General features: G+C 41.1%; 1 protein-coding gene across 7 annotated transcripts in view; it reads left to right on the forward strand.

Moving 5' to 3' along the window:
* LOC137384287 (septin-9-like) overlaps positions 1 to 13,470 on the forward strand; it is a 413,392-nt gene that overhangs the window by 389,995 nt on the left and 9,927 nt on the right. For all 7 annotated transcript variants that reach the window (XM_068058100.1, XM_068058094.1, XM_068058097.1 and 4 more), the window contains one exon: positions 2,913 to 3,009. In XM_068058100.1, coding sequence (XP_067914201.1) covers positions 2,913 to 3,009 — 97 coding nt within the window. The remainder of the gene's footprint in view (positions 1 to 2,912; positions 3,010 to 13,470) is intronic.

Raw genomic sequence — 13,470 nt, forward strand, 5'->3', positions numbered from 1 at the left:
GCCACATTTTATTAACATTCATCCCATATAAATTTACAGAACTTCTTAAAAATAGATGACTAAAAATAATAAATGAGGTGGTGATTGACTTCATTCATGCCTTTAGCTGCCATTGGGTATCATTGGACCTTTATTTGTCTGATAGCTGTTTTGAGTTTGACATATTTTAACACTGTAGCTGTGATGTAATTGGGTCAGTCTTTGCACCCTTTGTTTCTGTTGAGCGGAAATGTTGGTATGTGTTAAGAACGCTGAACTTTGTAACAAAATTATGTTTTAAAAACTATGATTTCTAAAAGTTTAAGATGGAGTCAGAGAAGTCAGGTGACCTCATATCCACCCTACCTAAAGACAAGACAGAAATCTTTTTTTACCAGAACAACAGATCACAGATCAAAGACTTGCTTTGACAAGAAGATACGGCAGGGCCATAACACATGAAGAACAATGGGTTTCACCCTCCCAGACTGTCGGGTCATAAACAAGGAGTCAGTGATTCTGAAGATGCAAATGTGCATGGCAGTTGCTAACACCTAGAAACAATGAAAAGCCCAGGTGGTGCTCTGAAGCTGGATTTGTGAACTTTGCAAATTGGAAATGAATAATGGGCTATTTGATTCCAAATAAATTTAACAGATTTTCTGAAGGCAGACAGGCTGTAATAAAGAAAACCAGTGGTTGCACCAGAGAGGCTGTAAGAAAAGAAGACAACGAGCGGTGGATGCCTTGAGGGAGGTGGGGGGGTGTGAAGAGAGAGAACACCTGCTGTCAGGAAAAACTGATGCAGCAATAGGCTGCAAAGACTTGAACCTGTCTTGAAAGTTGGAGTTTGCAGAGAAGGACAAGACCAACAGGATTCCCAGGGATCACCTTATTCACGGATGTCCAGTTCGAATGTGCTCGGAGAACATAAGAGCAAGAGTAGGCCATTCAGCCCATCGAGCCTGCTCCGCCATTCAATACGATCATGGCTGATCATCCACTTCAATGCCTTTTTCCCAATATCGCTTTGTCATTCGTATTTAGAAATGTCAATCTCTGCTTTAAACATACTCAATGACTGAGCTTCCACAACCCTTTGGGGTAGGGAATTCCAGAGATTCACATCCCTCTGAGTAATGAAATTTTCTCATCTCTGTCCTAAGTGGCTTCCCCCATATTTTGAAATTGTGTCCCCTAGTTCTAGACTCCCAACCAGGGGAAACATCTTGCCTGTATAAACCCTGTTAATCCCTTTAAGTATTTTGTAGGTTTCAATGAGATCACCTCTCATTCTTTGAAATTCTAGAGAATACAGGCCCAGTTTCCCCTGTCTCGCCATTCCGGGAACAAGTCTAGTGAACCTTCGTTGCACTCCCTCTATGGCAATAATATTCTTCCAAAGGGAAGGGGACCAGAACTGCATGCATTACTCTCGGTGCGGTCGAGCCATGGTTCTATACAATTGAAGCAAGACTTCACTAATCCTGTACTCCATTCCTCTTGCGATAAAGGCTAACATACCACTAGCCTTCCTAATTGCTTGCTGCACCTGCATGTTAGCTTTCAGTGACATAAATGAGTGAAGAGGACATTTACTTTGTGAAAGGTCTGGGCGAACCAATCCATTGCAACTGGGAGGAGTTTGGGACTTTTACCCACAAGGATTTCGCCATCAAAGAGGAATGTGTAATATATAAGTGTGGTCTGAGGTTTTCAAGTGATTTAATAAGTAGGGGAGGCGATGGTGTAATGGTAATGTCACTGGACTAGTAATCCGGAGGCCCAGGTTAGTGCTGGGGACCTGGGTTCAAATCCCACCATGGCAGATGGTGAAATTTGCATTCAATTAATGAAGAAAAAATCTTTTAAGGAAGGAAATCTGCTATCCTTACCTGGTCTGACCTACATGTGACTCCAGACCCAGAGCAATGTGGTTGACCCTTAAATGCCCGCTGGAATGGCCAAGCACGCCATTCCGTTCAAGGGCAATTAGAATGCTGGTTTATCCAGCGATGCCCACATCCCACAAATGAATAATAAGAAAAAAAACCTTTGTTTGTAGTTTGGGGTATCAGTTGCTTACAAAGTAAGTTTAGTTATAATTTTTAAAACTTGAAATCTTGTCATGTAATTCCTTGAATCGTGTCTCGTAGTTTTTACTTTAATGGTGTCACTGAGGTTGTAATAGTATGCAACTGGAAATTAGAAACAGATTAGGCTCCAGGCTTTTAGAATTAAGAGAAATTTGAGCAAATTTCCTGTTTTTCTATAGTTACTACTGATAATTTGATGAGATTTTGTTATGGTTTGGTAGCTTGAGAAATACGGCAATTGTTCTTGCACCACATGAGCACTGAGGATCATATCCTTTTCCCCCCCCTTTTTTAGTCTCGTGGATTGGGATGCATTGTACCTGGGCATGAAATTTAGCAGTGAGACAGCTACATCCAATCTGCTCAAGCAGTCAGTCCACTGCTAAATTTGTCTGGCCTGTTTTTTTTTAGGCATCCTGTGCAGCCACCTGAATGGGTGTTATGTAAATTGGGGTTGCAGGGAGGCTAATGCTAGTTGAAGGACTCTTTGCTGAATATAGTTAAGGATGAATTGAACAGGCAGTGGGCCTGCCCCCCTCAGAATTCTTCAGCCGCCCCTGTCCACACCAGCGCTCTCATTAAAATCAGCGGGGAGAAGACCTAGGCTGACAATTAATACGAACATTGTGACTGGTAAATTTTAAAAGGTAGCCGCAATCAATGTTGAAGAGCAAGAGAGACAAAAAAACCTCTAACTAATAAGGTTTTGTGGTATCAGTGAAGAGACTAAACATGGCAAAATGTTGTAAATTTGTTCGGAAATGGGCCATATTTATTGTATTTATATAGAAACTGTCTTAAAGGCCACGTTTTATATTTTGCTTTCCTGTTATTCAGGAAATAGTGCCTTTTGCAGTGGTTGGAAGTAACCTCGAGTACCAGGTAAATGGAAGGAGGATCCTTGGCCGAAAAACAAAGTGGGGAACTATTGAAGGTAATTCAAAGGATAATTTTAACAATGAAATTCTATTTGAAGAATAGAATCATAAAATGTTACAGCACAGAACAGCCCATTAAAACCATCAATTCTGTGCCCATGTTCCTCTCCGTTTGAGGTTTAGTTTATTTGCATTCCCTGCTATCTACCTGTATCCTTTAATATTCCATTATCTTAAGCAGCTATCTAGTCCCTTTTAAAAATAATTTATGGATTCGGCTTCAAGTTTGTGGCAATGAATTCCAAATGGTAACCACCTTTTGGGAAAAGACATTTTCTTTTCTAACCTCCCCTTGTTGCTGTGATAATCGTAAATTACTATGTATCTTTTCATAGCCCTTTAAAATTTTGAAGACCTCCATTGGATCACTGTACTCATTTCCATTGTTGTTGGCTAAAAAAAAAATCCCTAACTTCTTATGTTACAATTATATTAACAGTGACACATCAGCCTGGCAATATGCTCGTAAATCTATGCTGCACCTTTTCTATTGCTTTTATAACCGCTTTTATAATGGGGTTTCCAAAATTGTACACAGCATTCCTCAAATGCTGAGTCCAGAACCTTTGTTACCAGTAAATAAGACTGGTCCCATTGTGGATTCTCCATGGAACAAGATTGACTACATACTTCCAGTCTAAAAAACATGTTTACATCTTTGCTCGCTAACCATCTCCCTATCCATGTGGCAAAATTCCTCTCTATTCTATGTGCCATTATCATCATCATAACTTTTTTTAACGGGCTTTGTACTTACTAAATGTTATTCGAAAATCTTTGCAAATAACATCCGCTGCATTTCCTTTATTATTTGTCATCTTCAGGAGATTCTATAAGGTTAGTCAAGCATGACATGTTCTTTAGCAATCCATGCTGATTGGGCCTTGAGTAACTCATGTTTCTTTAAGTAACTTCATACTGTATTACAGGGCTCTGGTAATTTTTCTAATAGTTGAAAGAGAATAAACTAACCTGTAACTTCCTGTGCAATCACTGTGTCCTTTTTCTGGGAAGTTACATTTGCCTTTCTCCAGCCCTCTGGCTCAACTTTCCTTTCCACAGAAAATTGGCAAATTATGATCAGAGCCTCCACTATTTCTTGTAGCTTTCCTTAGGATCCTGGGATGTAAATCACCAGGTCCTGATGATCTGTTCACCTTGAGTTTCTTCGGATTGTTTTTCTTTGAATAGTGCCGCCTTCACCTATTCCACATCCAAAGCTTGCTCCACATTGCTGTGGCATTGTTTGCAATTTACCACCTTGAGTTACTATCGTTATGTATGTAATAGGTATGCATTAGTTGATCTCTCTCAAAGGGTTTTAGACCCCAGGAGTTTCCTGCCTCATTCCTCACCCTTGCCAGATGGTTGTCCTCTTGCTGCCCTCCTCCCCCGCCCCTTCCCCCTCTACTGCAGGTTATCTTGTTGTTTCTCACGCTCAGTAACCTTAAGCTTGAGTGGGCCACCTTGAGATGATTGTGGTTATTTTTACCACATATCATTTCCACATGGTGCAAGTTCCGTATTGGTTACCATGGCCATAACAATTGGACTTAAATGACTCGCGTACTGAAATAACAAAGTAGTTTCAAGTCACCTACATTTCCAATGGTGGATGCCAGTTGAGATTGCACTTATTCAGCTTTTTCTCACTGGTACAATCTTTTTAAATACTTGCTCAAAAGCACAGTCACTACAAACAATCAATTCTAACACTGGTATCACTTACAACACAGATAATCAGTGAACAAAAACCCACAATCAGCCACCTAGTTATTAGCCAGCTTGCAAATCGAGTCAGCTCATTTAGTGCATGCAAACAAAACTTAAGCATTAACTAGTCAAAATGCAGTACTTAGCCACTTGCTGCAAGTCGAGCTTCTTGTACTTGCTGAATGGCCTTCTCTCTATTGGCTTCTTGCAGCAGAATCTTTGAATATTGTTTTTTAAATGTTAGTTATTTGTATATGCTGATCTGACTATTCCTCACTACTGGTAAGCTGTACAGAATTTAGACTACAGACAGATTTCTTGTTTCTCCCCAAACTGCATCTTTACAGTTCCAGTAACCAGATCCACATTGCACAGCTGGGAAAAAATTCTTTCTACTGGTTTCCTAGAAGAAGGAAAGGAACTGTAGTGAGACTGATGGTAAATAGCATCTTTAGCCGAGTACAAGTTCCATTTGTTTGTTGTACATGCTAAATGAGCTGGAGTTCAAATATTACAATTTCTTCACCTAATTTTCTGAATTTAAAAAAAAAGCTGATTCCAGTTTTGTGACAAACTGAGTCAGTATTGTCATATGGTCGATTTGGAGTGGATGGGTAAATTGTTCATTGCATATCAATCAGGTATTGATTTGTTGAAGTGGCGCATCCTGTGACAAATCCCATGATGTTTGATCCTGATCTTCTTTCTCCTCCCCCTGCCACATCCCAGAGCAGCACAATGTTCTAAATTTTACCAATTGAATTAATCATTTTTTATGTTTTCACGATTATGTAATCTTCCCCTTCATCAATATGCACGCTGCAGCCATGATGCTACTGTGACATCTTCACAAATACAACAACAAATTGCATTTATATAACACCTTTAATGCCATAAAACGTTCCAAGGCACTTTTCAGGAGCATTATCAAACAGACGGCCAGGTGTTAGATTTAGATGTAGGTGAGCACTTTGGCGATAGTGATCACAATTCGGTTAGGTTTACCTTAGCGATGGGCAGGGACAGGTATATACCGCAGGGCAAGAATTATAGCTGGGGGAAAGGAAATTATGATGCGATTAGGCAAGATATAGGATGCGTAGGATGGGGAAGGAAACTGCAGGGGATGGGAACAATCGAAATGTGGAGCTTATTCAAGGAGCAGCTACTGCGTGTCCTTGATAAGTATGTACCTGTGAGGCAGGGAGGAAGTTGTCGAGCGAGGGAGCCGTGGTTTACTAAAGAAGTTGAAGCGCTTGTCAAGAGGAAGAAGAAGGCTTTTGTTAGGATGAGACGTGAAGGCTCAGTTAGGGCGCTTGACAGCTACAAGCTAGCCAGGAAGGATCTAAAGGGAGAGCTAAGAAGAGCAAGGAGAGGACACGAGAAGTCATTGGCGGATAGGATCAGGGAAAACCCTAAGGCTTTCTATAGGTATATCAGGAATAAAGGAATGACTAGAGTTAGATTAGGGCCAATCAAGGATAGTAGTGGGAAGTTGTGTGTGGAATCAGAGGAGATAGGGGAAGTGTTAAATGAATATTTTGCGTCAGTATTTACAGTAGAGAAAGAAAATGTTGTCGAGGAGAATACTGAGATTCAGGCTACTAGGCTAGATGGGATTGAGGTTCACAAGGAGGAGGTGTTAGCAATTTTGGAAAGTGTGAAAATAGATAAGTCCCCTGGGCCAGATGGGATTTACCCTAGGATTCTCTGGGAAGCTAGGGAGGAGATTGCAGAGCCTTTGTCCTTGATCTTTATGTCGTCATTGTCGACAGGAATAGTGCTGGAAGACTGGAGGATAGCAAATGTTGTCCCCTTGTTCAAGAAGGGGAGTAGAGACAGCCCTGGTAATTATAGACCTGTGAGCCTTACTTCGGTTGTGGGTAAAATGTTGGAAAAGGTTATAAGAGACAGGATTTATAATCATCTTGAAAAGAATAAGTTCATTAGAGATAGTCAGCACGGTTTTGTGACGGGTAGGTCGTGCCTCACAAACCTTATTGAGTTTTTCGAGAAGGTGACCAAACAGGTGGATGAGGGTAAAGCAGTGGATGTGGTGTATATGGATTTCAGTAAGGCGTTTGATAAGGTTCCCCACGGTAGGCTATTGCAGAAAATACAGAAGTATGGGGTTGAAGGTGATTTAGAGCTTTGGATCAGAAATTGGCTAGCTGAAAGAAGACAGAGGGTGGTGGTTGATGGCAAATGTTCATCTTGGAGTTTAGTTACTAGTGGTGAACCGCAAGGATCTGTTTTGGGGCCACTGCTGTTTGTCATTTTTATAAATGACCTGGAAGAGGGTGTAGAAGGGTGGGTTAGTAAATTTGCGGATGACACTAAGGTCGGTGGAGTTGTGGATAGTGCCGAAGGATGTTGTAGGGTACAGAGGGACATAGATAGGCTGCAGAGCTGGGCTGAGAGATGGCAAATGGAGTTTAATGCGGAAAAGTGCGAGGTGATTCACTTTGGAAGGAGTAACAGGAATGCAGAGTACTGGGCTAATGGGAAGATTCTTGGTAGTGTAGATGAACAGAGGGATCTTGGTGTCCAGGTGCATAAATCCCTGAAGGTTGCTACCCAGGTTAATAGGGCTGTTAAGAAGGCATATGGTGTGTTAGCTTTTATTAGTAGGGGGATCGAGTTTCGGAGCCACGATGTCATGCTGCAGCTGTACAAAACTCTGGTGAGACTGCACCTGGGATTTATTGGTGTATTGCATGCAGTTCTGGTCACCGCATTATAGGAAGGATGTGGAAGCTATGGAAAGGGTGCAGAGGAGATTTACTAGGATGTTGCCTGGTATGGAAGGAAGGTCTTACGAGGAAAGGCTGAGGGACTTGGGGTTGTTTTCGTTGTAGAGAAGGAGGAGGAGAGGTGACTTAATAGAGACATACAAGATAATCAGAGGGTTAGATAGGGTGGATAGTGAGAGTCTTTTTCCTCGGATGGTGATGCCAAACACGAGGGGACATAGCTTTAAGTTGAGGGGTGATAGATATAGGACAGATGTCAGAGGTAGTTTCTTTACTCAGAGAGTAGTAGGGGCGTGGAACGCCCTGCCTGCAACAGTAGTAGACTCGCCAACTTTAAGGGCATTTAAGTGGTCATTGGATAGACATATGGATGAAAATGGAATAGTGTAGGTCAGATGGTTTCACAGGTCGGCGCAACATCGAGGACCGAAGGGCCTGTACTGCGCTGTAATGTTCTAATTCTAACGATACCAAGCCACATAAGGAGATATTAGGGTGCCCTTGGTTAAAGGAGAAGAGGGAGGCGGAGAAGTTCAGGGAGGAAAATCTAGACCTTGGGGCCTTGGCAGCTGAAGGCATGGTTGTCAATAGTAGAGCGATTAAAATCGGGAATGCGCAAGAGGCCAGAATTGGAGGAGCGCAGATATCTTGGAGGGTTGTAGGGCTGGAGGAAGTTACAGAGATGGGGAGGGGTGAGGCCATAAAGAAATGTGAAAGCGAGGATGAGAATCTTAATGTTGAGGCATTGTTCAACTCGGAGCTAATGTTGGTCAGTGAGTACAATTTGATGTCCAATAAAACTAGTAGACCAGGATCCTGCGAACAGGAGAAAGATGAAAAAAGCAAAGTATATTTCAAATGGAGGTGTGGAGGGCAATTTATTTGTGTGTGTGTGGGGGTTATTTACCATCCTTTTGATCTGCAAAATCACACTTTACATAGAGACTAATTACAGAAATATGCATCTCCCATTATTGACTCATTGACTTATAAGTGCCACATTATTTTCCTTGTTTAAAAAAAATGACATGTTTCCTTTATCCGTGGTTAAAATCAAAATCATGTAGTCTTTACCCCCTGGAAATGTTTTTGTAACCTTTTGACCTCCCAGTTACTCAAACCTGGAGTCATGGCCATCACCTGTGTATTTCCTCATGTCTGTCTTTCATTTAGAATGAACATTTCAAAAAGTGTTTTAGAGAATAGTTTTTAAAAAAACGAAATGTAGATCTGTTATTTGGGAAAGAAAAACATGAAAAAAATTGTAAATTATATTGCAGAGAAGCAGCAAGTGTAAATACAGGACTCTTGAGAGGATTCACTAGACAATACACAAGGCAACAAAACATTATTTTTCCTTTTCTGCTTTGTTTAATAATTGAGGCAGAGCTATCTATATTCTATGAGATGTGAAGACACAAAATAATCACAATACTTTGTGAAGCAGTTTCCCTCACATTATGCTATAGACAATCTCCGTTCACATTAAAATGTAGCTTCATCAAGCTATGATGGTATTTGAAGGGAGCTGGAAGCCCATTGGCTGTTTCCAATCACTTGAGTCCTCTGAGTATGCATCTGCAATCAACAAACTAATGCCTATCTAACACTAAAACTTCACAGCAATTGAGGTAAAATTTGTGGCTGTGTTGTGTCATGTTGCAATTCTAAACCGAGTACTGAATGACAAAGTAGCTGGATTTATTATGACTGAAGTACATTAACATTCAGCAGCTCACTCTGTGATTGCAAGCCCCATCCTGCACACTAACAGATGACTCCAGTCTGGAAATAACTGTTCATTTAATTGCAATAGTGTTACTGCAATTCCTTGAATACACTAAGTCTAAGCTTCAAACTGATGCATTTTTCTATTTATTTTATTTCAAAACAATTAATTTATTTAACTACACTGTCCACATTTTCCTTACATTTATCAATGTTGTAATGGAATAGATCTATATTGCGGTATAGAATCCTTACACTTCCAGCTACTGCTAATTATATACATTTGTGTCATGAAACTTAGAACATGTCTCTCTCTAAATCTTTGAGTATTTTAATCTCACAATCTGATCTTAATCCAGGAATGTTACTTACTGACGGACTTGGTCTTGTATTCCCTTCCCTTTTGCTGTTTGACTTCTGAGTTAGCAAAGAAGATACACTTGTATCTGACTCTGGCTGTTGCATCTACAATAGGTCATTCAGTTTCCATTTGTTTCTCTGATGGTTGGATCAGTGTATTATTTGCACCCTGTTCATTGGTGCCAACTAGAAGCTTTCATAGTCTTGTTTGTACCTTTCTGCTCCCATGTGGTTGTGGTATAATTTCTAAGACGCACTTCCATCACCAAATTTGAATGCAGGAGCATTGTGTATTCCTTTTACCAAGCTAAAGCTTTTGCTCGAATTGTTCTTGCCTCTTTCTGTGCCTTATCTGCTGTGAATTCCATCATGTATTATTTCTTCCTTGATTGGTAAATTGGCTGCTTCAGTTTTCCACATGTGGTTCACTTGCTCTTCAATTCGTACACATTGCTGTCTTCCTGTATTTATAATCTGCACTGGCTTCTCCTTGATTCTGTTTAACAGTGGGTTGTACGAACTTGAAGTTACGTGAATAAAATGCCATTCTTTGCAAATTTTTCAAACTCTGTACTTTAAGCATATTAGCCTATAAATTCATCCACTTTTTCTTTTAGTGTTAGCTGCCCTACTAAGTCCCCAATTTGAAGGGCAGGAAGTGCAAGCACATTTTCAGCTGTAGTCTGTTGCCTGCCATTGTGTGAAAGGAAAAACTAAATAAGCATCCTTTCTCCATGTCTGAAGCAGGGATTAGCCCCTTTGCATATGCAACTCAGGAGTCTAATGCCTGCTTGAGGCCCCCTCTCCAAGATTAGTTTGCCCTGAGGCAGCCAGCACCATCACAGACTGCACTCGGGATAAACATCCTTAAAGGATTGCCTGCCAATCAAGAAAGTCATCAACTTACCTTGCTGTCTACCTGGGAGTAGTAGAAGTGACACCCCCAACCCCACATTAAAGTAACAGCTTATTCCCACTCCTGGACCTGGTCCTCTATCTCCATCGTTTGCAGATCCTGATTTCCCTATTCCCTTCACCCCATTGTTGGCCACCATTTCCAACCCCCAATCAGCCTCTACTCCCAGTGCCTGCAATGCCTAACCTGACTCCGAACCCAATCCTGTACTGAGCTTACCTGAGGGCTGCTGACTGGCCACATATTACAACTCTGGTTAAGACTACAGCTGGAGTACTGTGAGCATTTCTGGACACCACACCTTAAGAAGGATATATTGGCGTTGGAGGGATTGCAGCATAGGTTTACCAGAATGATAGGAAATAGGGGCAGGAGTAGGCCATTCAGTCTCTCGAGCCTGCTCTGCCATTCATATAGATTATGGCTGATCTACCTCAATGCATTTTTCCACACTATCCCCATAGCCCTCGATATCTTTAATATCTAGAAATGTATCGATCTCTCTCTTGAGCATACTCAATGATTGAGCCTATACAGCCCTCTGAGGTAGAGAATTCCACAGATACACCACCCTTTGAGTGAAGAAATTCCTCCTCATCTCAGTCCTAAATGGCCTACCTCTTATTCTGACACTCTGGCACCTGAACTCCAATGGTGAGATTACATAAAGTAGGGTTGTAATTTTCTGGAATTTAGAAGGTTAAGGGGTGATTTGATCAATGTTTTCAAGATATTAAGGAGAACAGATAGGGTAGACCGAGAGAGAGAAACTATTTCCATTGATTCGGGAGGCTAGGAACATACGAACGAATCAGGAGAAGGCTACCCGGCCCCTCGAACCTGCTCTGCCAATCAGCAAGATCATGGCTGATCTGATTGTAATCTCAACTCCACATTCCTGCCTACCCCCAATAACCTTTCACCCCCTTGGTTATCAAGAATCTATCTACCTCTGCCTTAAAAATATTCAAAGACTCTGGTTCCACCGTCTTTTGAGGAAGAGCGTTCCAAAGACTCACGACCTCAGAAAATAAATTCTTCTCATCTCTGTCTTAAATGGGTGACCCCTTATTTTTAAGCTGTGACCCTTGGTTCTAGATTCTCCCACAAGAGGAAACATCCTTTGCACATCCACCCTGTCAAGATCCCTCAGGATTTTATATGTTTCAATCAAGTCACCATTTACTCTTTTAAAACTCCAGCAGATACAAGCCTAGCCTGTCCAACCTTTCCTCATAAGACAAACCTGCCCATTCCAGGTTGTTTTCGTTAGAGAGAAGGAGGAGGAGAGGTGACTTAATAGAGACATACAAGATAATCAGAGGGTTAGATAGGGTGGATAGTGAGAGTCTTTTTCCTCGGATGATGATGGCAAACACGAGGGGACATAGCTTTAAGTTGAGGGGTGAAAGATATAGGACAGCTGTCAGAGGTAGTTTCTTTACGCAGAGAGTAGTAGGGGCATGGAACGCCCTGCCTGCAACAGTAGTAGACTCGCCAACTTTAAGGGCATTTAAGTGGTCATTGGATAGACATATGGATGAAAATGGAATAGTGTAGGTCAGATGGTCGGCGCAACATCGAGGGCCGAAGGGCCTGTACTGCGCTGTAATGTTCTAATTCTAATTAGTCTAGTAAACCAACTGGGAGCATAGTCTAAAAATTAGAGCCAAACCTTACAGGAGTGAAATTCGAAAATATTTCTAAAGCAAACTTTTGAAACTCTCTTCCACAAACTGCAGTTGATTCTCGATCAATTGTTCATTTTAAATTTGAGGTTGATAGATTTTTGTTAGCCAAAATTGTTGAGAGATATGGGACTATGGCGGATATTTGGAGTTGGATTGTAGATCAGCCATGATCTCATTGAATGACAGGACAGGATCGAGGGGCTAAATGGCCTATTTCTGTCCCTCTGTTGTATCACTTTGCCAGTGGGCTCCGAAGCCACGTCAGCTCCATTACAATGAGGCGTAAGGCCCAAAATTCAGGGAGTTTTGGGTCTAGTCATTCAATAATAGGAAATGCATCCTGAGCGTGCTGGAACTTCTGAACCGCTGTCAATACAACTTATGGCAATTCACTGGGTATCTCTTGCTCACCACACGTTGCTGGCTGATTTGGACGTTAATAGTAGCATGCATCGTTCATGCTGTTTTGACAAATTCTGAGCAAATATTTTAAGTAGGTTAAGGATTTTGCTACCTAATGTGCAATGTTCTGATTTATTCTACAACAAACAATTGGCTGCACCTGTTTCTTTTATGTTTCACTATGTCGATATATCCCTTTGTACTTTGCAGCATCTCTGAGTTTTCAACATCTACATTCTTCCTATGCACTCGTCGATGCATTACTGTTAACTCCACTTTACATTTCCAGAGCTCCTAAAAGTTCTCATCTCTTTCTATTTCAGTTCAGATTAATCTTCTGGTCAGATACAATAATAAACATGTCCGATTGAAAATCCTCAACAACTTTTCCGTTGGGTTTCATACTTTGTTTTACTTAATAGCGATGGTGTATGTAGCATCTTCTGGTGCAAAGAACCCCTTCAGATATTACCCTTGTAACCTGATCATCATTCCTTGCAATAACGAGTACTCAATTCAGGGTTCAATTCAGTACTCAATTTTTTTTTTAAAAAGAGTAATTAGCAATTTTTAACTGTTTCTATAGCACAGCCATACACAAACCAATTTGAACCTTTCACAAGCAAAAGTAATCCTTATATCAATGAATTAGATGAGGGGAGCGATGGCATGGTAGCTAAATTTGACGATGACACAAAAATAGGTAGGAAAGTATGTTGTGAAGAGGACATAAGGAGGTTGCAGACTGAGATAGATAGGTTGAGTGAGTGGGCAGAAATCTGGCCGATGGAGTATAATGTGGGAAAATGTGAAGTTGTTCACTTTGGCAGGAAGAATAAAAAAGCAGAGTATTACTTAAACGGCGAATGACTGCAGAATTCTGAGGTACAGAGG

The sequence above is a fragment of the Heterodontus francisci genome, chromosome 26 (genome assembly GCF_036365525.1).
Source record: "Heterodontus francisci isolate sHetFra1 chromosome 26, sHetFra1.hap1, whole genome shotgun sequence".
In the NCBI taxonomy this organism is placed as follows: Eukaryota; Metazoa; Chordata; class Chondrichthyes; order Heterodontiformes; family Heterodontidae; genus Heterodontus; species Heterodontus francisci.